The 27,578-nt window shown below is 43.7% G+C and overlaps 1 protein-coding gene across 1 annotated transcript in view; it reads right to left on the minus strand.

Annotated features, from left to right (window-relative positions):
• Positions 1 to 27,578, minus strand: part of LOC137277405 (tyrosine-protein kinase JAK2-like) — a 45,283-nt gene that overhangs the window by 11,430 nt on the left and 6,275 nt on the right. The window contains exons 2-12 of the mRNA XM_067809114.1: positions 25,411 to 26,306; positions 25,037 to 25,144; positions 23,699 to 23,862; positions 16,970 to 17,259; positions 15,503 to 15,643; positions 14,640 to 14,746; positions 12,748 to 12,963; positions 11,436 to 11,587; positions 2,503 to 2,653; positions 1,123 to 1,306; positions 312 to 428 (exon numbers count right to left, since the gene is read on the minus strand). Coding sequence (XP_067665215.1) covers positions 312 to 428; positions 1,123 to 1,306; positions 2,503 to 2,653; positions 11,436 to 11,587; positions 12,748 to 12,963; positions 14,640 to 14,746; positions 15,503 to 15,643; positions 16,970 to 17,259; positions 23,699 to 23,862; positions 25,037 to 25,144; positions 25,411 to 26,304 — 2,524 coding nt within the window. The 5' untranslated portion in view covers positions 26,305 to 26,306. The remainder of the gene's footprint in view (positions 1 to 311; positions 429 to 1,122; positions 1,307 to 2,502; positions 2,654 to 11,435; positions 11,588 to 12,747; positions 12,964 to 14,639; positions 14,747 to 15,502; positions 15,644 to 16,969; positions 17,260 to 23,698; positions 23,863 to 25,036; positions 25,145 to 25,410; positions 26,307 to 27,578) is intronic.

Consider the following 27,578-nt stretch of genomic DNA (forward strand, 5'->3'; position numbering starts at 1 on the left):
ACTATGGATCAGAGACAGCTCTGCTTACCATCAGAGCATACACATGGCTATGGGAGAGTAGACTTCAGTTACAAACTACAGGAACCTTTCCCTTGGTTTGTTTATCTAATGGCTTTTTCAGTTAACATGAACATTCACACTTTTGCGACTAACATTCACATAACTTAGCTTTAAACAAGCAAATTTCATGACCTCTGTTTTAGAGGAAATAAGATATTTTCTTGCCTTAATGAGTTGGTAATGAACTGGGACATAATGACACACATAGAACCATCAATGATCTCATTGACAGGCCTGTCAATGAAGCTTACCCAGGAAACTCTCCTCTGGTCCTTGTTCTGGACGGCTTTGCTCCTTCCAATCCTTTGCCAGTTTCTCCCATATGGGGATGTCTGGGTCTGGCTCCTGGTCCCGGACTTGGTCACACACTAGACACAATCACGTCATTACAATGTCATACACTTGACACAACAACATGTCATTACAATGTCATACATTTGACACAACATGTCATTACAATGTCATACATTTGACACAACATGTCATTACAATGTTATACACCTGACTGTATACGGTCCTACTTACAACATCTCTGCCATGAACATACATATGGTCCTACTGACAATATCTCTGCCATGAACATACATATGGTCCTGCTGACAACATCTCTGCCATGAACATACATATGGTCCCACTGACAATATCTCTGCCATGAACATACATATGGTCATACTGACAACATCTCTGCCATGAACATACATATGGTCTTACTGACAACATCTATGCCATGAACATACATATGGTCCTACTGACAACATCTCTGCCATGAACATACATATGGTCCTACTGACAACATCTCTGCCATGAACATACATATGGTCATACTGACAACATCTCTGCCATGAACATACATACGGTCCTACTTACAACATCTCTGCCATGAACATACATATGGTCCTACTTACAATATCTCTGCCATGAACATACATATGGTCTTACTTACAATATCTCTGCCATGAACATACATATGGTCCTACTTGCAACATTCCTGCCTTGAACATACATAAGGTGCTACTTGCAAGATGCAGCCCTGAACATACTGATGACAAAAATTATACATACATTCATAAACTTTCCTGGAGATATCCTTCACGGATGGTCTGTTTTCAGGGTCTGTATCCCAACACAGTTCAATGTACTTCCAGATCCCATTCTTGCACTCACATGTAGGGTCATCTTCCGTGGCGATCACAGACTCAGGACGAGGGGGGCGATTGCCCTCCTTGAAAAAGTCAACATAAGTTTTCTAAAAAGAGAAAAATATTTTGATATTAAGACTAAGTGAATCATATTAACACATACTGCCACAATCACACAAAACAATGAATCTGTACTGAATGTCACATTCACAAGTAACAGAAGTTGATAGCCATAAACTTGCTCTCTATTGTACTTCCCAACTTCAAAAATGCCACTGAAAGAGGTGACAAAATGCTGGTTCATAATCTGAATTTATAATAATATTTGAAATAAATATTGGTTTACTCTAGCACCTTCTCTCAGTAAGTTTGTAACTTAGTCCCAGTTAGAAAACTCTACCTGGATTCCCTCAAGCCAGAAGTTCACCAGGAGGCAAAGGATGGGGTAATGGGGACTACTTCACCTGGATTTCCCCAGCCTAGAAGTTCAGCAGGGAGCAAAGTATCGGGTACTGGGGATGTACCTTGCCTGGATTTCTCCAGCCCAGACGTTCACCAGAAGTCAAATCATAGGGAAATAGGATGCACTTTGCCTGGATTACCTCAGCCCTAAAGTTCAACCGGAAGCAAATCATGGGGTACTGGGGATGTACCTTGCCTGGATTCCCTCAGCCCAGACATTCACCAGGAGTCAAAGCATGGGGAACTAGGATGTACTTTGTCTGGATTCCCTCAGCCCAGAGGTTCAGCGGTAGTCAAAGCATGGGGAACTAGGATGTACTTTGCCTGGATTCCCTCAGCCCAGAGGTTCAGCAGTAGTCAAATCATGGGGAACTAGGATGTACTTTGCCTGGATTCCCTCAGCCCAGACATAAACCAGGAGTCAAATCATGGGGAACTAGGATGTATTTTGCCTGGATTCCCTCAGCCCAGAGGTTCAGCAGTAGTCAAATCATGGGGAACTAGGATGTACTTTGCCTGGATTCCCTCAGCCCAGACATAAACCAGGAGTCAAATCATGGGGAACTAGGATGTACTTTGCCTGGATTCCCTCAGCCCAGAGGTTCAGCAGTAGTCAAAGCATGGGGTATTGGGGATGCGCTTTGCCTGGATTCCTTCAGCCCAGAGGTTCAGCAAGAGGTAAGGCAAAAGGTATTGGGAATGCAGGTGCCTGGATTCCCTCAGCCAAGGAGTTTAGCAGGAGGCAAAGCATATGGTATTGAGGACATACTCTGTGTAGAATCTGCACAGAGACACATGGAGTCCATACTGGGATATACTTTGCCCATGGAAGGCAGCTTACCCATGTTGCATCTATTGGGAGGTCAATGGCCGTATTTGGATGGGTGCCCTTTGCTAGCATCTCCCACCATGTCATCGCAAAGGAGTAAATCTCAGATGCCACATCAAGTTTCTTGAGATTGTCAAATCTCTCAACAGCAACCCACGGAAGTCTGCAAGAAAGGGACTGGTTACAGCAAATCAAAGTTTAAATTTAAAACACACATTATATAAAGAGAATGAACAAAACAAAATTTTGTGAAGAGTTTTCTAAGTTTTTTAAGTTTTGAATCTGAATTTGTGACTTATATAACTGACACACATTAAGATTCAGTGTTTGCAAATGCATATGCCAAGGGATGAACAAAACGTTTATAAATTTACAACAAGCATTGTCACTATGGTGATATAATCCTCTGCCACAAATTATCAACACAAACTTAAAAAGTAATGAAAGTGAAGCTAGTAATATAAGATGAAGTTAAATGTCAACAAAATCATGACTTGTCACCCTGTCTTGATAACTTGCTCTGTAGTTGTTCAAACACACAAACATTTTCAACACATACATGAATGTCTCAGTGCATGAAATTTGTAAAAGTAGTAATATATAAATTGCTTATTGAAAAACATGCAAGGGAAGTCTTGAAAGTCTATGAAGAAAATTCAGTGTACCTTTCTTGAGATATCTTGTTGATGATCCTAACATGCAGTACGTTATGCTGAAAGCTTCAGTGTCAATGTGACCTTGAAATTTAAGTGAAGGTCATCTAAATCGATTGGACCTTGCATCTTCTCTAAATGAAGCTTGGTGTTGAATATGAGAAAAATCCAGTAAACAGTTCTTGAGATACCTTACAGACAAGTTTAACATGCAGCTTAAGAGGCTGAAATCTTCAAAGTGTCGCCGTGTGAAAGTCACCAAAATTGCCTGGGAGCAGCACTTTCCATAGATAAAACTTGGTACTGAATATGAGAAAAAGCCAGTGAACGGTTCTTGAGATATCTCACTGACAAGGGTAAAACGTTAGAGTCCCTTTGTTACCTTGAAATGGTCAAGGTTATCAACCCAGACTGGGACCTTTCTTATACAGTGATGAACCTAGGTCCAAACTATGAAATAAATCTAGTCAGTGGTTCTAAAAATGAGTCAAAAATGTATCTCCCAGAGTAATATATAATTTGGGGCCAACAATTCTGCAGTAAGTATAACTCTGAACCAGTTTTGGATTCTTACAAGGAGTGAACATTATGCTAGATTTGTGTACTACTACATAAACAGTATACATGACACATCCTTGTTTATTCCAGTGGATTGTACACAACTAGAGCAGTGTCAGCTAACTGGAAACCTTCTTCTGAATGTGTTTCTCATCACAGCAACTATTGCGATGTGCCTACTTACAGAATTTAGACTTAAGGAAGACTGACACCTGCAGCAAGTTTACGACTGAATAATGAAAATATAACGAGATAATGTGCATAATGTGCATGTAATTCACACACATCATGCATACATTAACCTTCTTCATACGAAGATAAAATATTTGGTGGTAAATACATTTCTATTCACAAATGTCTCATCAAGTCTTTTTTGTAAACATTGTATACATGTCATGACAACCAGGAACATTTACAACTTCTTTCTACAGGAGAATTTTTTATGTTAGTAGTTACTTCATACATCACTGAAAATGGTCAACGAGAGTTAAACATTAAAGGTCACATGCAACTCCAAAATCAAACATAATTGAAACGCAGTTATCACTTATTCATGAAATAATGCACTGCTGATTAAGAAAAAACAAATAAACAAAATTACAAGCATATAATCACAAATCAAAAGTGCAATATTTTGTACTTGTGTTCACCTCTGTCGAAACGAAGCAGACGCGATACCAAACCCAGTCAGAGCCAGTGGGTAAGCACTTAAGAGTCATGAAACTTTTTTCATTGGCCACTGGTTCATTTGCACTTCAAGTGGGTCATTGTTTATGGCCTATAAGCCTGATAGGTGTTAATTGCATGTGGTCAGTGATTGAAGTTGTGCATTGCATATTGTCATTAGCAGACAGAGTTTTTTTTATGTAATGAGTAGATTATTATTAAAATCTAAATATTTTAGATATTTAAATACTTACCTTACCATAGGTCTTATGCATATTACCTCAAGCTTCGCTAGTAGAGATCAGACAGACGTTGATTCGCCATTCCCTGAATGGCTACCTCGTATAATCTACGGATGTAGTCACGGAAGTGACGTGATCTCCCTACTCGCGGGAAAGCGAGCCATCCCAAAATTCACTTTTACTGGCAGCAGGAAAGAAAGGTCCGATGAGTCCAAAGTGGGGAGGAGCATCCAGCGTTGGGAGGGAGTCACCGCCCTATGGTAAGGTAAGTATTTAAATATCTAAAATATTTAGATTTTAATAAATTTTTAACTTACCTTACCATAGGTCTTATGCATATGGCTTCGACAGAGAGGACGGTGGTGTGGACTCCGGAGGACCTTCACATCTTCAGCAGACCAAGCACATGCACAGGAGACCCGGGAGACCAATGCCAACGTCACAGGGCAAACCTGGAAACAGGACAAAGGATAACCCAAGGGAACTCCAAAGAGAAACCGACGCACCCAGAGGGTGAGGTTAATCTTAAGACCAAAGGTAAGAACAACACAATTACCTAATGGGCGGAAGGCTGGGTGAGTTGCTGTGCAACCACCAACGGGCCAAAAGACTGAAGCCCCTCCATGTCCTCGACAGCCAAGTCCCTCAGGTAGTGTGAGGCAAAAACGGTGGACGACTTCCAAAAACAACCCTCCATAATCCGTGGCACCGTACAGTTCCTGTGGAGGGCCATAGTGGACGCCAGGGCTCTAATTTCATGGGGGTTGTTCGCCGTCGGATGGGGGAGTTTCTTGGCATCGTACGCCGCCAGGATAGTCGCACGAAGCCACAGAGCAATAGTGTTTCTATTAACTTCCCCCTTGCACGATGAAGAAAAAGGGATAAACAGTCTCTTTCGGGAATGTCTCTTCAAGGCAGACCTCTGGATGTAATATCTAAGGGCCCTGACTGGACACAGGAACTCCTCCTCCGTATCATGTCGTCCGAGGATGGTCGATAAAGGCGGGATGGAGAACCGTCTATCTGGTTGCCCGGGAAGCTGATTCTTGGCAATGAAGTCCCACAGCAATCCCAAGTGGACTCGACCATGCCTAGCTTGTTCAAAACGCACTTGTGTGACATCCAGGGCATGAATCTCACTAACTCTAGCTGCCGTAGCTAGGGCAAGTAAGAAGACCGTCTTCCTGGACAACAGCTCGAAGGAAGCATCCTCTAGGGGCTCATATGGGGAGCCTCTCAAGTGTTGCAAAACAACATTCAGATCCCAAGCTGGAGGGCGGAACTTGACCTTCTGGTCCTCCAACTTGAACGCCTTCAGCAGGGCAACCAGTTCTGGAACTTTAGAAATCTGACGATCCGTCTTGACCGCCAAGACGGAGTTCAATGCTGACAAGTAGGTACCCAACGTACTCCCTTTGAGATGCTTGGAATTACGTAGAAACATCAAAAAATTCGCCACGAACTGTGGGGAAGCTGTCATGGGATCCTGTGATCTCTGAGCACAAAAGCTTTCAAATGAGCGCCACTTGTCATCATAGAGGGATCTGGTGGATGTCCGATGAGCTCGGGTTATGGCATTCGCCACATGCAAGGAATAGCCTTTCGCCCTTAATGCCTTCTGTAAATGGTCCAGCCGTGCAGATGGAATCTCAGCGGATCTGGATGGAGTTGTTGGCTGTGCGGATGACGAAGGAGGTGTGGCCAATCTGGAAGCTGAACCGGATCTCCGCTGACGAGGCGTCGCAGATCGGGGAACCACGGTCTGGCTGGCCACCAGGGCGCGACCAAAAGCAGTCTCAGGTTCTGTGTCTGCTTGATCTTGCCAATCACTTCTGGGAGAAGAACGGGTGGTGGAAAAGCGTACGCGTCTAGACCCTCCCACGACAGAGATAGAGCGTCGACTGCCCAAGCCTGTGGATCCGGTACGGGAGACACGTAAGTTGGTAGCTGATGGTTGAAGCTGGTGGCGAAGAGGTCCACCAAGGGTCTCCCGTGGCGAAGGCAAATCTGACGAAACACGTCTGGATGAAGCATCCATTCCGTCGGTGAAGGTCTGCCTGGGCGCGACAACGCGTCTGCCAGAATGTTCTTGCAGCCGGGTATGTGTCGAACCCTGATTGTGATCCTGTTGCTGTCTAGCAGATCTGCTAACACGAACATCTGGTCTAGAAGTTGCTTGGACCTGGTCGTGCCCTGATTCCGGATAACCCAGACGACTGTGGAGTTGTCCGGCGCCACCAGGAGCTTGGTGTTGGACAAAATCGGTAGCCAGCGGCGAACTGCTAGAATGACGGCTTGCAATTCCAGGTTGTTGATGTGCCACAACCTTTCGGCGTCGGACCACAGCCCTGAGGTCGTTCGGCCCGCCAGATGGGCGCCCCACCCTAGTAGAGACGCATCCACGAACAACTCGTGGTCGTGACTGGAGTCTTCCAAACAGACGCCGACGCAGACATTCGATTCTACCATCCACCACCGGAGATACTGATGTAGATGTGGAGGTAGAAGAACCCGTGACTTGAGGTCGTTCATCTGGATGAATGGTGACAGAAACCTCTGTAAGGGCCGTAGCATAAGGCGCCCTCTGAGAGTAAGATCCTGCGCCGATGTCAAAAGACCCAACAGAGACTGCCACTCTCTGAGGGTCATGGGTTGAGAGAGACCTCGATCCGCAAACGCCAGAATCTTTAGCCATCGATCTGGAGGGACCCTGACAAGATTGTCTTTTGTTAAAAATAATCCCCCGATGAAGGTCAGTTCTTGAGTTGGTTCCAGATGTGACTTGTTGGTGTTGACCATCCAACCCAGTTGATGCAGCAGGCGGGTGGAGAAGTCCAAGTGTTTGCGTAGCAGTAGAGGACTGCCGTGGTTGAGAAGGCAGTCGTCTATGTATGGATCGAAGTCCACTCCCCTTAGATGAAGAAACCTGGTAACCGGAAGCGTGATGCGTGTGAAAAGCCACGGGGCCGTAGAAATGCCAAACGGAAGCACCCTCCACTGGTAATGTATTCCGTTGAAGACGAACCTCAGGTACTTCCTGTGACGCGGATGTATGGGAACATGTAGGTAAGCGTCCTGTAGGTCCAGACTGGCTAGCCAAGCCCCGGGAGACAATTTGGCTCGAATCTGCTCTAGGGACGTCATTCGGAAATGAGGAGGGTCGGCCAGATACTGTCTGTTGAAGACCGCCATGTTGTGAATCATGCGCATCTTGTCGGAATCTTTCTTTGGCACCAGGAAGATGGGTGAGTAGAACCCCGGGGAGCGGTGGGGTTCCAGCACTGTCTCTATGGCTCTCTTGGATAACAGAATGTCGATATTGGACTCTAGGAGAGCTAGTTGGTGTTGAGGATATATCCGCGACTGGGGAGTAGATGTCAGCGGTGGAGTCTCGACCAATGGTAGTTTGTAGCCGGACTTCAGAATCTTGCTTACAAACGGATCCTCTAGGAATGACCAGTTGGGCCAGAAGATCCCTAGTCTCCCACCTACTGGAGTCGGATGGACAGGTACGACTGGGGGTGGGAGGTCCCAGTCGGAGACATCCACGGCTTCAGCGACCAGAGTAGGGGCGCTTGCCTCTGCCTCGCCCTGGCATCGAGGGGGTGTCCCGGCTGCGCTCCTGGGGCTTCCGCTGAGTGTCATTATCCTTGGTGCGGCCCCGTCCCCTCCCAAAGGAGGAGCGGATGGATTCCCTCCTGGGAATATAGCGCTTCTTTCCACTTCCTCTGGCTCTGCCACGAAAGGCAGAACCAAGCGCCTCAAAGGTAGACAGCGCGACTTCAGTGTTCGTTAATTCCACGTGCGACTTGTAAATATCTGGAATCTTGTCGGCGAACAGAAACTTGGAAGTGAAGGGAGCCCGAAGTAATTGGCGCTTAAATTCCTCCTGCCAATTACATGTATCCAGGAAGCCGGAGCGGCGAACCGAAGTTGTCATAGCCAACGCTGCACGTAAGTGACCGAGTAAGTCATGAAGAACTTTGCCCTGCCACTGGAAGATCGTCGTGAGATGATCCACCCTGGAGGCGTTGTCTTCTGATAGGTCTGCTGCAGCCGCTGAAGTAGCTGAGGCTAACGCCGAAATGGGTTTAAGCATACGCTTGAGTTCCGTGTCAATAGCTGCTAATTTGGAGTCCTGCACTTTATAAGCTGAGAGTGAAGAACTTGACAAGCGCTTGAGTGAGTCGTCCTGGGCTGCACCATTATCTGTGAAGTCTAGGCTGTGGATCTTGTAATCCGACTTCCTTGACTTAGACGCCTTGATCGTAGGATTCAGAGACAGCTTGGCAAAATCCTCGTCCAGGAGAGACACTGCCTCCGCCACCATAGGATGAGGTGGAATTAGTAGTTCCGGGGACAAACGGATGGACGCCGGATTATTAGGATCGACTGACGGAGAAGGACAGTCAGGTAACCTGTCAGCAATCCACTCAAACACTGCCGATAGTGGTAGATAGGTGCCATCATCCTCGCCTACACCTGCCTCTTCTTCATAGTCAGGGCTGAAGTGTTGCTCCTCCAAATCTTCCCAAGAGACTGAAGTCGATTCCCGCCGCTGGGTGGAAGAGGTAGAAGGCGTCCGAGTAGAAGAATCCTTCAGTGAAACTCGCGAGGCCTCTGGTGAACGTGAACGCCGGGTTCTGGAAGAGCGCCGAGGAGATCTGGATCGCGAACGGAAGCGCCGTCGTCTAGGAGAGCGTGAGCATGAGCGCGAGCGCCGGCGCCGACTACGGTGAGGAGAACGGGAGCGCCGATTCCTCGGAGATCTGGACCATGATCTGCGTCTCGAGCGCTCAGCTTCTAAGCGCCGAGCGCGCTCCTCGTCTAGCTGACGTTGTAGCACCTCTTCTCTAGATAGCGTGTGAGAGATCCTGGGGATCCGGTAAGGCGCTGGCGGAGGCACAGGAGCCGGCGTCTGAACAAGCGCTGGCGTAGGTATAGGTGCTGGTATTGGAACCAGTGAAGGTGTCCCCATCAAGGCTGTAGACGCTGACGTGGGCATAGGCGCTGACGTAGGTGTCGGTGCTGGCATGGGCGTAGGCGTTGACGTTGAAATTAGTTCGGGAATCAAGGCAGGCGCTGACATGGGCGCTGGCACAGTAGCTGAGGTCGGCGCTGGCTCTCTAGTAGAAGTGCTGGGCGTCAGGAGAGACCGTAATAGCCTCTGAACTTCTGGGTGCGCTAAGGCGTCCGGACGGGATAAGTCAACAAAGGCGTCCGAGCGAAGTGGCTCCGGAGACGATCGAACCGGCGTCGTAGATGAGCGCTCCAAACCAGACGTCGGCGTTGGTGCTGTAAAGGTAGGCAGCTCCGGGTCGTCCTGTAAAGAACCTAAAGAAGAAGCTGGGGAAGACATTCTCCTCTTCCGCTGAGTAAACCTCTTTCTACGGACAGCTAAAAAGGTCTTGAAATCTGCCACAGAAAGACTAGTACAATGCTGACAGCGGCTGTCAAGGGAACAGGTCTGCAATGCACAATCCGGACACCAGGGGTGGGGATCCTTGGCTGACTTCTGCCCCTTGCAGACAGTACAAAACTGCCGAGTCATACACAGTTAACTGCAACAGATAAAAACATACCCGAAGCGTGAAATAAAACAATAACGCTAGAGGTAGAAACGAAAAACACCCCTACATAAAAAATGCAGCAAAAGCGCACCCCCAACCTAAAGTGGGTACGCCTGTAAGCTCGCGACAGCGACGGCTAGCAACCAACATGGCTACCTGTGAAACATGCCACGTGGGACAAAAAAACACATGAAAAACGGCAAAAATCGGGAGGAAATACCATACAAAATAGCAGAACAGATGGAGGAAGTATTCCTGACGGAATAAAGAACCTCCAAGGCCGCCATGACACCTCACAAACAACGCAGGAAAACCCACATCGAAGTGAGAAAAAAAAGAAACATTTACAACACGAGGTAGCAAGGTAAGTGAAGTTAAATTCAATTTAACTAACCACACACCTAGGGAAACAAGACATACCTACCTGTTGAACGACAACTTTATTCAACACAATAGAAAACTCCGAGCGAAACAAACACGTCTGATCAGACGAACGCTAGAATTAAAAGTGAATTTTGGGATGGCTCGCTTTCCCGCGAGTAGGGAGATCACGTCACTTCCGTGACTACATCCGTAGATTATACGAGGTAGCCATTCAGGGAATGGCGAATCAACGTCTGTCTGATCTCTACTAGCGAAGCTTGAGGTAATATGCATAAGACCTATGGTAAGGTAAGTTAAAAATTTTGCTTGTTTGTGAGCACAACCAAGATGCATAAATCCCTTAATTGTATTGATATAAATGAAACCCTATTATATGAAACTACTCACTTTCACATTTGATTACCTTAAGTCAACCTTCTTGACAACAGTGCATGCGAACAAAATTTCAAACAATCAGATGGACTCATTGTAATGTGAGGTATATCATCGTGGGTTTCTGTAGAATTCATGTACCTTTCTGGGGTTGGATTATCTTGTTTACTTGTTTATTTCTACATTTCACTGTCGTTTCATTTTGTAACCTGCTTTGCTTAGCCTTGTGTGTAACAACTTGTTTTCTTAGATGGTTCTGTCGAAATCGCTTGTAGGCACAACAGTTATGGAATCTTATGTTATCTGCTTTATCATGCAAAATCATTTGCGTCGTGATTAAAATACATATTTTACGACAAGTAGGAAGCAAGTCTTTGAAGGGCATTTAGAAGTGAAATACATAAGAATGAATGAATGTTAGCATTTATCATATTTTCATGCAGAGAGAACTTTGGTGGGATAGCTGTTCAGTAATATTCAACTGTTCACTGTTCACTGACCTCTCTCTGTTTTGTTCATCACTGATAGCATTGCTGACATAATGAGCTTCCATCCCCGGGTCACTGATCCTCACAAGCAGGTCAACTGCTGTCACGTTCATCACCAAAATGTTCCGACACCGCAGGTTGCCATGAAAGATACGCTTCTCTTCCTGGAAACATGCCAAGTGAGTGTACTGTGTAAAGTACATCTCTGCATAGAAAGAGACCCTTGTGTAAGGCGCCTCCCAACCAACAGACTTTCGAAATCAAAGCTAATTTAAATACCTTATCTACAACCTACCCTGTGACTATTACATATCCCTACATTTGTCATAAAAATATGTTTGTGTCCCAATGTTTCTTTATACAATGATTGGTCACTTAGACCTGCACCTATTGAAACAACCCTGAATGGACTGATTTTACTCATATTTCTGATTCTGTTGGTTATCACAATAGTCAGTAGGCATCTGATAAGGGTCGCTATGAAAATGCAATTTCATCTGGTTACAGTTTTTGCCAACCAACCAAGAATATTCAGGATCGTCAGCACGTGATTGTGTATATGACAAGAGCCTTAAACCCAAGTCCCCCACAACTAAGAATATTCAGGACTGTCAGCAAGTGGCCGTGTATCTGACAAGAGCCTTAAACCCAAGCCCCCCACAACCAAGTATATTTAGGACTGTGGCAATGTATATGACAAGAGCCTTAAACCGAGTCCCCTACAGCCAGGGATTATTTAGGACTGTCAGCAGGTGGCCGTGTATCTGACAAGAGCCTTAAACTCCAAGTACCCCATAACCAAGAATATTTAGGACTGTCAGCAAGTGGCCATGCATCTGACATGAGCCTTAGACCCAAGCCCCCCCACAACCAAGAATATTTAGGACTGTCAGCAAGTGGCCGTGTATCTGACAAGAGCCTTAAACCCAAGTCCCCCACATCTAAGAATATTTAGGACTGTCAGCAAGTGGTAATGTATCTGACATGAGCCTTAGACCCAAGCCCCCCCACAACCAAGAATATTTAGGACTCAGCAAGTGGCCGTGTATCTGACAAGAGTCTTAAACCCAAGTCCCCCACAACTAAGAATATTTAGGACTGTAAGCAGGTGGCCGTGTATCTGACAAGAGCCTTAAACCCACATCCCCCACAACCAAGAATATTTAGGACTGTCAGCAGGTGGCCGTGTATCTGACAAGAGCCTTAAACCCACATCCCCCACAACCAAGAATATTTAGGACTGTCAGCAGGTGGCCGTGTATCTGACATGAGCCTTCAACCCATGTCCCCCACTACCAGGAATATTAGAATGGAGAGATCTTACCATGGCCTTGAGTCCTTGCGTCAGCTGCTCAACAACTGAGATGATCTGAGACAGACTGAACTGCCTGGGCGAGTGGCGCAGTAGGGTCAGCAGGTCACCCATGGGAGCATGCTCCAGGATGACTCGGAATGGTGGCGCCATCAACACACCATGCAGCTTTACAAATGTCTTGTGATGCTCTAACTGCATGAGTTTCCACACACCCTTCTGGAAGTCCTGGATGTGGAGAAGATAAAAACCATCAAACAGCATGAGAAACAGTGTACAGGTACAGTTGGTTGAGCTTGATCTGATCCAGTGAATACTAATGCATTGCATGGCCATGCCTGGCCATGCCTGGGTGTATTATTGTGAAGGGGTGCACATTTCTCAATAGATTTCCAACGTGTCCAAACAGCCGACACAAGGTCGCTGCTTGACATCTCAGTGTCAAGAAGTCGTCAGCAAAGTCCTAACTTTTTTTGACAAAGAAAGAGAATCGGATTGTCAAAGTAACTGACGTCTGTAAGCTGCAAAGTTACTAAACCAAACAAAGTGGCATATGACTATATGCACAGTTCAAATAAAACATGAACCGATTTATATTTTTCAGAAGTATTGTTTTCTGGGGCAAGTTCTGTAATGAATCCATGTGTGCATGTTTCGAACGAATGCAAGTGACTATTCTCTTAGACTGACTGGTACACACAACTGACTATTCTCTTAGATTGACTGGTACACACAACTGACTATTCCCTTAGGTTCACAGGTACACACAACTGACTATTCTCTTAGACTGACTGGTACATACAACTGACTATTCTCCTAAATCACAGGTACATACAACTGACTATTCTCCTAGGTCACAGGTACATACACCTGACTATTCTCTCAGGTTCACTGGTACAAAAAACTGACTATTCTCCTAAATCACAGGTACATACAACTGACTATTCTCCTTGGTCACAGGTACAAACAACTGACTTTTCTCCTAGGTCAAAGGTAAATACAACTGACTATTCTCCTAGGTCACAGGTACATACAATTGACTATTCTCTCAGGTTCACTGGTAGAAACAACTGACTATTCTCCTACGTCACTGGTACATACAACTGACTATTCTCCTAGGTCACAGGTACATACAACTGACTATTCTCCTGGGTCACTGGTACAAACAACTGACTATTCTCCCAGGTCACTGGTACAAACAACTGACTATTCTCTCAGGTTCACTGGTACAAACAACTGACTATTTTCCTAAATCACAGCTACATACAACTGACTATTCTCCTAAATCACAGGTACATACAACTGACTATTCTCCTAGGTCACAGGTACATACAACTGACTATTCTCTAAGGTTCACTGGTACAAAAAACTGACTATTCTCCTAGGTCACAGGTACAAACAACTGACTATTCTCCTTGGTCACAGGTACATACAACTGACTTTTCTCCTATGTCACTGGTACAAACAACTGACTTCTCCTAGGTCAAAGGTAAATATAACTGACTATTCTCCTAGGTCACAGGTACATACAATTGACTATTCTCTCAGGTTCACAGGTACATACAACTGACTATTCTCCTACGTCACTGGCACATACAACTGACTATTCTCCTAGGTCACAGGTACATACAATTGACTATTCTCTCAGGTTCACTGGTACAAAAAACTGACTATTATCCTTGGTCACAGGTACAAACAACTGACTATTCTTCTAGGTCAAAGGTAAATATAACTGACTATTCTCCTAGGTCACAGGTACATACAACTGACTATTCTCCTAGGTCACAGGTACATACAACTGACTACTTGCCTAGATTCACCTGAAAGATACATGATTGTTGTGTTCACAGAGACATAAAACTGACCAATCTCCATGACTTAGATGGTAAAGATGCCATACCAACCTCACTTTTGTGCCGTTCACCAAGTATGAGTTCCTTAATGGTGACTTTCTCATCCTTGTCATCATCGTACAGCATCCCCTCCGATACCTGGGTGAATTTGCCTCGCCCTGCAACACAAGGTCAGTCAAACAGTGAATGGTGGACAAGTGACACTGGTAATGTTAAACAGCATGAACAGTGTCGGCCTTGGTTTGATTCGTATTTCTGGTGTGTCGTCCTGTAATATCAATGGAATATGGCTCCAAGGATACTTTCTCATCTACACACAATCCACTCAAGACTAGTGACACCAGTATGCTAGTATTAGTACCTGTCATGTTGTGTGGAACAACGGCACACAAAGGTCACTCAGAACAACCACAAGGTCATCAGTTCAGCAGGCTCCAGTGATAAACAAGTTTCAAGAACCTGGATCTGATCTTATCTATGCATCCATACAGGGCCATTGACCAACTTGTGCTACAGACGTAGATGACACAGAGATGCATGGCCATACAGTACCGGAGATCACATGACTACCGCCCAACATTTCAGGCAATTCTTAGAACTATGGATATCATTAACACAGATATCACGCCCCAAATGCTGCCGAACAATAATACATGATCAGTTAGAGACAGGTTAGGATATCCCAAAACGCTACAGAACATATATATTATTTTAATATTAAAAGAGACAACCTTTCAATGTTTTGACTTAGCGGGCTAGGTGGATGACTTTGTGTGCTGGCCATTAGGTGCCTGACTCCAAGTGCCAAAAAAAGTCTAGAATTTGTACTTTACTCCGAAAGTGAAATCCCAAATATGACATGTGTTGAATGTGTAACATCTTCAGTATCTTTCCTTGTGACAAGCTGGACCTACCTACAACCTTGAAGTCCTCTTTAAATATGTCAACTCCAAACAGGGACGGCTCCTTCCTTGAGGTGGATGCTGTAGTCGCAGTGTTGGTGGAGCAGTAGTAGTCAATGTCATCACTGTGGTACAGCTCAGAGATGCTGCATTCTACAATGAAAACAAGTAGTTGTGTTTATCAAAATATTTGGGTATTGTTCTCAGATGTCTCTATCACATACACATGTACACAAGGAAGTAAGATGCAAGTGACCTTAAATTATCCTAATATCAAAGCAAACGGTTATCCCCTGGTACGCTAATGTTTTCTTTGCCGTTTGGGAACAAATACTGCATGACTCCTGATCCTGACAAACACATCACCCTCACCACAAAACACATACAACACAAAATACAATAAATACTAGCTTAAGATGGTACTTATACTTCTATATCTTTGGAGGTTGTGTAATTATAAAGAACTACCTTAATTCTATACTGATAATATATATTAGTTTGTGTACTAGTCCCTTAAACACCCATCATATCCATGCTACTATTGGAGATACAACAGCCATTGCTTACGTTTGATGAAGAAATACAGGCCTATGTCTCAAAGTTAGAAATTAATGGAGTGCGACCACTGCAGAATGACGAAACAGAAAACTGTCCATGATCAAATGGTTCTCGAACAAAAACATTGTAAAACTGATTTTTCAACAATTGATCTTTCTAAATTTAGTCTTACCCATGATTAGTTTAACAACTTATTTTCTTCATACAACTTCCATTAATGAGGAATATCAATTGTTAAGTACATGATTCTGAATGCAGTAAACCATGTTTGTAACAACAAGACATCTAATCAACTGACAGATAAAACAAACTTGCTTCTATTTTAGTCAAAGTGTATAGTGGAGAAGTTACTACAGTCTGAATGTTGTGTTCCTTTGGAATTCACTACAACTGTACATGTAACTTGCACCATACAGGAAACAAATGCAGTACAGCATAGGTGTGAACAGATAAGGTTTTACCCAGCTTTCAGCAATATTCCCGCAAAAATATGGTGGACACCACAAATATGTCCTCAAATGGGAACTGAAACCAGGTCTTCGACATCTGTAAGCAAACACTTTAACCACTAGGGTGCCCAACTGCCTTGCACAATATGAGAATCAGTATAGCAAGTTGTAGTCTATTGTAACTGGGACAGCAATGCAACATTAGTTTTGGAACAATGAATACTAGAGCCTTGCTTGTTTGAGTAGCATTTTAGTGGTGAGACATAGAATATTGAAATATTGAACAAACTTTATGGATAGTAACGTCTTTATATTGAGTGCCATATTTGGATACAGATTCTTAAACATTGTGAAACTGTTTGACAAAGGTACAAGAATCTGTATCGAAACGTCCGACTCATGAAACAAAAAGGCTGTTATCCACAAAGTTTGTTCAATATTAGAGAGTCTTGCTGTTTCACAACCACCTTACCAGTCTTGGGGCGGATCATATTGGCTTGTTTCCTGAAATGCATCAGAAGGTCTGCAGGTGTGCGAAAGATCAAATCTCCTGTATCTTTGAACAGTGTGAAATTCTGGTCTTGCCGATTGTAAGACAATCGCAGGTGCACTGCTGATTCCTCCTTGCGAGCCTGCTTCAATACCCAGAACTCTGTGAGACTATGAACACTCTGGTATATGAGGAAACACATCTCTCGCTGGTTGAGGTCATCATCAAAGGCAGATAACTCCTTCTGCATCTTGCTCTCTGCATCTTTTCTCCTAGCAACACAACGAAGGAGCAAAACTCAGACTTTACAACACTGGTGTGTTGAAAATGAAATGATTCATTGAGTGAGTGTGTTTGGTTTGACGCCATAGTATAAAACATGACATATCATGTTAACATTCTAAAAAGTGATATTAGTGTTAAGGTTGGTGTCACTTCCTTATTTTAACAGTAAATATATGCCAGTCACAACACACAGGTTGCACACAACAGCTTGATCAAAGTAACCTGAACAAAATGTAATTTTCTGAATTAAATTGATATTTTATACTTATCCAGACTCATGCTTAATTGCTTACTCTCCTCTCCCTGGCGAAGGCAGTGGAACACCTGAAATCCCTTGAAGTTCCCTTCTAAAAGAAGCGGATATAAAATCACACTCACCCAAGTATTACCTCCCTTTTCCCTTCACATGGTCAGCTGACTGCCATGATACTTCACTCTCTCCTGAAATCGCCTGACACAAGAATGCGAGAATTCAGCGTGTCTGTGAGGGGCGGCAGGGGGGACTTTCACCTTGAGTCAGGATAAGTATAAAATATCAATTTTACTCCGAAAAATACATATTTTTCCTTATCCTGACTCATGCTTAATTGCTTACAGAATCCGACGGAAATGGTGGTGGGTCAGACCACACTGGATTCTGCTGTCAGTTGTAAATTACGTCCAATAATTCCCCCCTAACGGGGACTTGTAACGGCAATAATGCAGTCTTATTCTTCTCATATTCATTGTAGATTTTGGAGGGCATCACATCCAGTCAAAAAATGTTTTTTTTGACTGGTACGTGATGACACTAATATATCTAGTGTCTTGTTAGTTTCTGATGCAACTAAATATCACGCTATAACAATTGAAACTAGTTGCAACCTTTCTTCATGTTCAATATCTTCATAATCAATAAAAGGTCATAATAACTTGTGCTAGTCTGTCCAAGACGTGCACATAGACTTTCCACCAAAATACTCCGCAGAGGGTCTGGCTTCCATAAGTCACGTGATAAATCGGGTGAGTTAAGTCAGCATCGTTGGGGAACTGTTAGTTGCTGAGCCAAGGCAAGTGGTCCAAACTGATAAATGCCAGTGACGTCTTCCGAGGCTATGTCTTGCAGATAATGGTTGGAGAATACTGTACTTGACTTCCAAAAACAGCCTTCCATAATAGTAGATAGCGAGCAATTACCATCTAGCGCTAGTGTAGAGGCTAGATCTCTGACTTCATGTGAGTTAGAGGCTCGTGGAGGGTCTCATCCTGCTGCCTTATACGCTGTAGGTATTACAGCTCTGATCCAGACTAAGATAGTGTTGCGGAATACTTCCATGGGTGTCTCAGTAGTTATAGGGATAAATAGGCGCTTGAACCATTGTCTTCTAGACTTGGTACATGCAATGACTATTTTCAATGCTCTCACTGGACATAATGATAAATCTTGTGTATCATACGGTCCTATGACTGAAGACAAAGCTGGTATATGGAAATGTCTATCCGGTTGACCTGGCAGTTGATTCTTTGCAATGAAATCCCATCTTAGACCTAATTTCCTGGCGACATGTGTCGAAGCTCATTTGATTAAAGTCTTGAGCATGAATTTCTGATATTCTTGCCACTGTAGCCAAGGCAAGTAAATATAGCGTCTTTTGAGTCAATATTTCAACTGAGGTTTGATCAAAAGGTTCATATGCATCCTTTGTGAGATGTTGGAGTACAATATTTAGATCCCACGCTGGAGTTCTAAATCTGTGTTGTTGATATTCCAACTTGAACGAACATGGTAAGGCAATGAGCTCTGGTACTTTAGTCAGTTTGGTCCCTGTTCCCATGGTGATGACTGAGCTGAGAGCAGCTAAGTATGTAAAATATGTACAGCCCTTCAAACCTTTGGACTGCTGTAAATAGCATAAATAACTTATTTGAGGATGAGTTGCCTTGTTCGCCGAAAATTCCTTTTTCTGGCGTATGTCTCAAACCGTTTCCACTTGTCGTCATAAAGTGTGCAAGTGGATTTCCGTAAGACTGAGATGACTGCTTTTGGTGCTCTCGCAGAATATCCACTGCATTTCAAACAAGTCTTAATACAGTCCATGCGTGAAGATGGAATACCGGTGGTTGGGTGTGCGCTTGTTTTGTGTGGGCATGAATGAGAAGATTCTTCCACTCTGGTAACTGTAGTGTTGGTTGTCCTAGCTCTTCTATAGGTGTTGGAAACCAATCTCTCGTTGGCCAGTAAGGCGCGACCAAAATCAGTTGTAACCTCTTTGTTTGTCTGATTTTCTCGATGACTTTTGGTAACAGTACTGAAGGGGAAAACGCGCATGCGTTCATTCCTTCTCAAGGAATGCTGAGAGTGTCCCTTGCCCAGGCTAAGGGATCTGGTACTGGCGACACAAAGGTTGTTTGTTTGTTGAAACTCATTGCAAATAGGTCTATTTGCGGTGATCCGAAAGTTTGATTAGTTGAAAAACTTCCCGATGCAGCATCCATTCTGTTGGAGATGGACGCAGGGGATGAGATAATGCGTCTGCCATGAAGTTGCAGGCTCCTGGTATGTGACATGCTTTTACTTGAAGATTCAGACTGTCAACTAGGTTAAACAGTTGAAACGTTAGGCGTAGCAGAGATAGTGATCTTGTTGACCCTTGTTTGTTAATGTAAAACGCTACTGTTGAGTTGTCCGTGAGGATCATTAATAACTTGTTTCCCTTGTGCTCCCTCGTTTTCCAGATGAGCTCCCCACACTTGTAGGGATGCGTCTACATGAAGGTGTTCGTTGAATACCGGCTCTAACATATAGGTTCCTGCGCAGACATTCAGTCGGCGAGTCCACCACATCAGAAAAGGCTTCAGACTGTTTGGGAGAAGAATCTGTCCTCTGTTGTTGAGATGAAGATTCAAGAATCGTTGTAAGGGGCGGCAGCTGCAGTCTATCTGGTCATATCTTGCACTGACATGAGGAGGCCTAGTAGATCCTGCCATTGTCGAAGTGTTAACGGAGAGAGTACAGCTTGCATTATCATTTCTTGAATCTTGACCCACTGGTCCTCCGGAACTACAATTTGATTCAATGTAGTGATGAAACGAATCCAGAGGAATTTGATATCCTGTTGAGGTTCCAATTCCGACTTTAGGTGATTTACTTACCAACCCAGTCGTGTTAGTAGCCTGATCGTGAAGTCTAATTGTAGTCTTGAGTTTGACTTATCATATTGATGTGCTTGTATCCCGATAAAAAGCACTGCAGAGCCCCCTGAGGTGTAGATGATTGATGATGGGCTTGGTTATCTGTGTAAATAGCCATGGGGCTGAAGATATTCCAAACGGTAGGACTGTCCATTGATAATGCTGGTTGTTGAAAAGGAAATGTAGATATTTTCTGGATTCTCGATGTATTGGGATATGCAGGTATGCATCTTGTAGATCTATGCTGGCTAGATAGTCTGCTGGTCAGATGAGGAGTCTTGGTTGAGGAAAACATACCATCTTGAAATGTTCTGGCTTCCATAGAAACTTTTTGTTGAATTCCTTCATGTTGTAAAGGAGACGGAATTTCTCTCTGGAATTCTTCTTCGGTACTAGGAAAATTGGGAAGTAAAAGCTGGGCGTTAAACTCTGTGGCTGTATTGCTTCTACTGCTCCCTTCTGCAACAGTGTTGATATAGCATCGGTCAACTTGTCTAGTTGATTGTCTGCGTAGATGATGGGAGTTGGTAGTTTTGTGAGTCGTGGTGTATCTTCCAGCGGAATCTTGTAGCTGTCTCGTAGAACATTTATGACATAGTTGTCATTGAGGATTCCCCAATTTTCCCAGTAGCGTTGAAGACGTTCACCCACTTGACAAAGTTTTATGGGAACGGCTAGGGGTGGGAGACTCCAGTCATTCTGAACCTGATCTTCAACTTTTATTTCCTCCAGTGCCCCTAGATGATCTTCATGACGTCTGAGAATGTTTATTTCCTCCATGGGGCGACGAAATGAAGAAGACCATTTCTCCCCTCTATCATTGAATTTCTTGTCCCTCGCTCTTCGAACCCTGGAAAACTTGAACTTGCTAGTGTAACGTTGATTTGTCTGTTTAAGAACAGAAGTCAAAGTGTCAATGGATTTTATCATCATAACTTCCCTTGAATTCTGAGTAACCCATCTTGCTACCTCTTCAATCCTTCCGTCTAATACCATAGGTGCAGACCATGGAGCTTGATACAAAGGCTTTGCAAAGCTCTCACTCCATGACGCGGTGGACAGGAACCCCTGCCTACGAAGTAGATTAATTCCTGCAGTGGTAGAAACTAGATGTTCAGACATTAACTGCTGATCCTTCCTCTGTGTAACGAGTGCTGACATGACCATCCTCTCTTCCTCATTTACTGGATTGCTAAACTTAGCGATGAGAGTCTCATTGATGGCTCTAGATCGAGAAAAAAGAAAGGTTTGCCTTGTAGTAGTGTCAACTTGTGCCAGTTTTCTGTCTTCCACCTTGTAAAATCTACGAGCTGGGTTGATGACTTTATAGCCTTCATCGACCTCAGGCGCTCTGATGAATGGTTCCATATTATGAAGAGGGAAATGACATATGTTAAAAAGTGGCACATGTTGTTGTTGAAACTTGGTTGCAGTCTTGAACGCTGTAGACAAAGTCTCAGGTATCATAGATACAGGAGGTATCGGCGGAAATGTTAACGTATCAATGTCATCATTCTTCATCTTGTATGTGTTGAATTTGTTGGTATCCTCAGAGGATGAAGATAGGTTTCAACCATCTGTCATCCATGATTTCCGAATCCGAAAATAAGACTTCCTCCAGTGATAATTCATGCTGATGTCTAACTTCATTCTTCCTAGAGAAAGACAAATAGATAGATGACCAATGATCCCGAAAGCGTGAGTCTAAGTCCGAAGGGGAGGATGACTGCAAACGACGTCTTCTATGCATAGGGGCGACTGAAGGAGTCCACTGAATGAGTCCATCCACGAGTGCACTCACGCGAGCACGTAACGTCACTCATCCGAGTATAGCTTGGCGTGGGTATATCCTTCTCTGTGCTGCGAACTGATGATCGGGACCTGGATCTGCTGGAGTGCATGCGTGCACGCATCTCCTCTTCATCCTCACACGTGAATGCCGGTCTAGACGAATGCTCTCGCTGATTCACAGTCAACATCGTTGACGAGTACTTTCTTCTTCAAGTCTTCATTCCATGAGGTTCATCATCTGCGTTGTAAATTGTTGCATGAAGACGCTTGCGTCGAATGCATGCAGTGCGTGCATTGACAACTGTGTTGAAGAGTTGCCTACGATGCCCATCTGAGATGTGTTCTGAGGTGTTGAAGATGCCATGCTGATGTCCTGATGGGCGTATCATTAACGGCGACTCTTCAAAGTATTGACGTGCTTCTAAGGGGACAATCTCCTTACCGAATCACTACTTTATCAGCGAGGGAGAATTCTGTGATGATCTTGCAGATGACAATTTCAACATCTTAATTTTCTTAGTCTGAGACGGTCCTGTCTCAATGGATGATCTCTTCTGAGTCTTGGGTGGGGACTTGCCCGATCCCGGACACAACTTTGGAGATACGGCTGGCTTCTCGCTGGAATGAATCCCAGCATCAACAATTAAACGGTTACCTGACTTAGACATGATATATTTAGACATGATCAATGCTAGCCGATGTTGCTTATCTCTAGCACGTCTGTCAACAGACCATAAATATAACGAGAATTCTGCTTCAGCCAATTTAATGCAAAATACACAACAAGTATGAGCAGAATATAAAGGTTTACACGTTGAGCAAAGTACGTGCTGGTCTACCGACAACAGCCATAATCTGCACTGAAAACATGATTTCATCAACTGAGACTAAGTCCTCCAGCTGCCCTCGTCGGTCGATAGGGAGAGAGAGAAGTATCATGGCAGTCAGCTGACCATGTGGAGTGAAAAGGGAAGTAATACTAGGATGAGCATGATTTTACGTCCACTTCTTTTAGAAGGGAACTTCAAGGGATTTCAGGTGTCCTACTATCTTCGCCAGGAAGAGGATATGCAAAAATAAGCATTTTGCTATTATTATGTAGTTGTACTACAGCTGACTGCTGACAAATGATTTTCAATTATTTCAATGAATGCTGAGTTAAGTGGCCTTTGAAGTTCATGCTTGTCCACTAGCCTAGGAATGGTTAAATGTGTTCAGGACCAGCACCAACCCAGAGATTGTCATCACTGAACAGCAGCACTGAAGGGCTAGAGTTCTTACCTAATTCTCAATACTTCAATTTTGCTACAAACTGAAATTGACATTGATAGACATTTCTATTCTGTCTGGACTAGCAACAGACCCTGAGGATTAGTCAGGTAAGGCTCTGATTCATTGTTTAGATTTGCCTGAAAGAAACTGAACTGCTATAATATAGTTTTAGTGTAGCCATGGTACACTTACAGCATTGGTCCAAAAGCCTTGAGTTCCCTGAGCAGAGAGAGCGAGGGGGGTTCCACAAGCACCTGTGTAGCAATGCTGTCATAGAAATTGTGCAGGAGACGACAGTACCCATCCACACAGGACACAAATGATTCTGCCATCTTGCTCTCTTTGAACCTCAGAACCTAAACAAGAGTCATCAAAACATGACAAATACCCCTAGGCCACGACATATTTGAAAGAACAAATCATCTGACAGTTACTCTTAAGTCCAACTTGATTTCGTTTTAGACTGAGTCCAAATCCATGGAAATGATGCAAAATATGACAAACATCTGCTAATAGCAACAGGCACCACTTTAGTTTATGTTTGATGTATCTACTAGATCTTGAAGAGAGATGTCAAACAGTTTTCGAGTTGTGCTACGGAAATGAAACCAATCCCTCCTGTCTGCGACTAAGTCTGAATCGCTTCCATGAAAACAAGCAAAATGTAAATGCCCCAAATCTGCAAGTAGCAAAGGTGCCACTAAAGCTTATGTTTAATACATCTGCTAAGTTTTGTTAAAGATACAGAAATGTTTTTGAGTTGTGCTCTGAAAATGAACGTCATCTCTCCCTTTTGAGACTAAGTTCAAATTGTCTCCATGGAAACCAAGAACAATACAAATGACAAAAATCTGTAAATAGCAAAAGGCACCACTTTAGGTCCTCTTTGATATATGTACCCATTTTTGTTGGAAGTGATATTGAATGTTTTTGGAGTTATGCTCTGAAAATAAAATTATTATAGATAGATGGATGGGCAGACAGATGGACGAAGAATTGACTATATTCCCCCAAATCAAACAAAATATATTTTTGATAATTAGACTCACATATTTTATTTTTACAATTTCAAAAGGCTATTGACAAATATGTCATTTACAGATGTACCACTACTTGCAAACTGTTAAACATGTTTAAGCTACAATGACCTGTAATGCAAACACAAGTGACAAGTTTAAGTGCCCATTGTTAAATATGACACAACAAATATATCACATGTGGAGCATACTTAACTGATATCATTAAAGTATTATTTGACTGGGGCAAATAAACAAGAACTTCCATCAAAGAAGCAGTTTTAGACTAGAAATGACGATTTCATCCTTTGATTTTCCTTTGAAGGTTACTATTACAATTCTGTTATTCCTAACTTCACAATTATACATAAATAAATACTGCTTTCCCATATTTATCCAAGAATACTATACCTGTAATCATTATCCTTATCTCCATTACGCAGTTATGATGCATGAATTTCAGGGCAAAAGAAAACAATATGCGTTTGAGCAACAGTGAAACTGAAATAAATACCTTTGGAGCACCATTTCTCCGTATCAGTCTAACCTCTGCCCCAAACGCTGGATCTGAAGATGTGGCAAGAACCAGATTCTCAATGTCTTCAAATCTGCATACAAATTCCTGCCAAACATCAAACAGAAATAATAATCATTAATTCTTTATACTAATTGTCAAATGTTTGTTGCAGAGAGACAATATGCCCAAAGTGAAAGCTCCAAAATATGATTTGCAAGAAAATATTTTGAATGTTTGTTTAGCCTAGATTATTCTGATCACTTGAAACATGATACATGCAATTTGTAAAATGCCAGTTAATAAAGAGCGGAACAACAGCCTGGAACCTCGGGTAGTGTAAATTTGGCCCGATCGTGAATGAAAGTACTTACTAAATGGAAGTAGATCCCCGGTGGCCGGGAACAGTATGGATCCACAACAATGTCCACCGCCTGTGTTCTGTCTGGGTTGGTTTGTATAAGCTCTATTGCCAGGTAACACTCTGATCCATATTTAGCCACTTCCTCCAGGACCCCATTCATGTATGTCTGCATGTATCGTTCCACGCCTATGTTGCCATGAGATGCTGCAAATTTCTCAACTTCCTCCTTCACACTCCGATATAAACGATAATATGGCCAGGGCCAACGGAAATTGAAACGCTCTCTCTCTGGTAAATGTTTCTTTAGACCACAAACTGTAACTCTTGGATGAACTTTGTTTGAGGACTTGTTGAGCTGATGATATGTGCTACCATGCACTGGACTGTTCTGTCCCATGGCAGAGAGTTTAGGGATGAAATACCCCATCACAACAAACCCCAAAACTTTTGGGCGTTCAAGGTCCTTGTTGTACATGCTGTGAAATCTATCGTTAACAAAGTCATCTTGGAACTGCCAGAACAAGTACTCCCATGTTTGTCGGTCTAACTTCTCAAGATCATTTAAATTTGAAGCAAAAAATCGAAACCGTATTCTGAAAAAGTACTCGTACAGCAAATCATGCCTGTTTAGTTTCTCCCTCATTGTCATCCACTGAGTGTGACTGGGGTTGATGAGGGAGAACATCGGCAATGTTAATGAAGCCATTCTGTAACCACTACTCTTGTCTTCTGTGTCCGGGGAAGACGGCAATAGGGAGGCAAGGTAGTTGGCAGCCTTCTCACAGATTTCCTCCACAGATAATGGGAGTTCTTTATCTGGGATCAGCAGGTATGGAATCCCACCATAGAAGTTAATCTTCACACCACTGCTTGGCAGAGGCAGTGAATAGTTTGTGGAACTCATAGCTTAAACAAAAGAGATGTTACTCATTTTCAGTATATACAACAGAACACTAGCAGTCACAATGTCAACTCTTACTGCCTTGTTTAACATTTTCTTTATTTCATTACTAACATTTACTACCTTATTAGTGCATGTGTGCATGTGTGCATGTGTGAGAGTTTGCATGGGTACATAATGTTAAGGTACATCTGTGGGTGCATGGGTACATGATGCTCAGGTACATGTGTGGGTGCATGGGTACTTGATGCTCTGGTACATGTGTGTGTGCATGGGTACATAATGTTAAGGTACATCTGCGGGTGCATGGGTACATGATGCTCAGGTACATGTGTGGGTGCATGGGTACTTGATGCTCAGGTACATGTGTGGGTGCATGGGTACATAATGTTAAGGTACATCTGTGGGTGCATGGGTACATAATGTTAAGGTACATCTGTGGGTGCATGGGTACATGATGCTCAGGAACATGTGTGGGTGCATGGGTACTTGATGCTCAGGTACATGTGTGGGTGCATGGGTACTTGATGCTCTGGTACATGTGTGTGTGCATGGGTACATAATGTTAAGGTACATCTGCGGGTGCATGGGTACATGATGCTCAGGTACATGTGTGGGTGCATGGGTACTTGATGCTCTGGTACATGTGTGTGTGCATGGGTACATAATGTTAAGGTACATCTGCGGGTGCATGGGTACATGATGCTCAGGTACATGTGTGGGTGCATGGGTACTTGATGCTCTGGTACATGTGTGTGTGCATGGGTACATAATGTTAAGGTACATCTGCGGGTGCATGGGTACATGATGCTCAGGTACATGTGTGGGTGCATGGGAACTTGATGCTCTGGTACATCTGTGGGTGCATGGGTACATGATGCTCAGGTACGTGTGGGTGCATGGGTACATGATGCTCAGGTACATGTGTGGGTGCATGGGTACTTGATGCTCAGGTACATGTGTGGGTGCATGGGTACATGATGCTCAGGTACATGTGTGGGTGCATGGGTACATGATGCTCAGGTACATGTGTGGGTGCATGGGTACATGATGCTCAGGTACATGTGTGGGTGCATGGGTACTTGATGCTCAGGTACATGTGTGGGTGCATGGGTACATGATGCTCAGGTACATGTGTGGGTGCATGGGTACATGATGCTCAGGTACATGTGTGGGTGCATGGGTACATGATGCTCAGGTACATGTGTGGGTGCATGGGTACTTGATGCTCAGGTACATGTGTGGGTGCATGGGTACATGATGCTCAGGTACATGTG

Source organism: Haliotis asinina, chromosome 3 (assembly GCF_037392515.1).
Source record: "Haliotis asinina isolate JCU_RB_2024 chromosome 3, JCU_Hal_asi_v2, whole genome shotgun sequence".
Taxonomy (NCBI): domain Eukaryota; kingdom Metazoa; phylum Mollusca; class Gastropoda; order Lepetellida; family Haliotidae; genus Haliotis; species Haliotis asinina.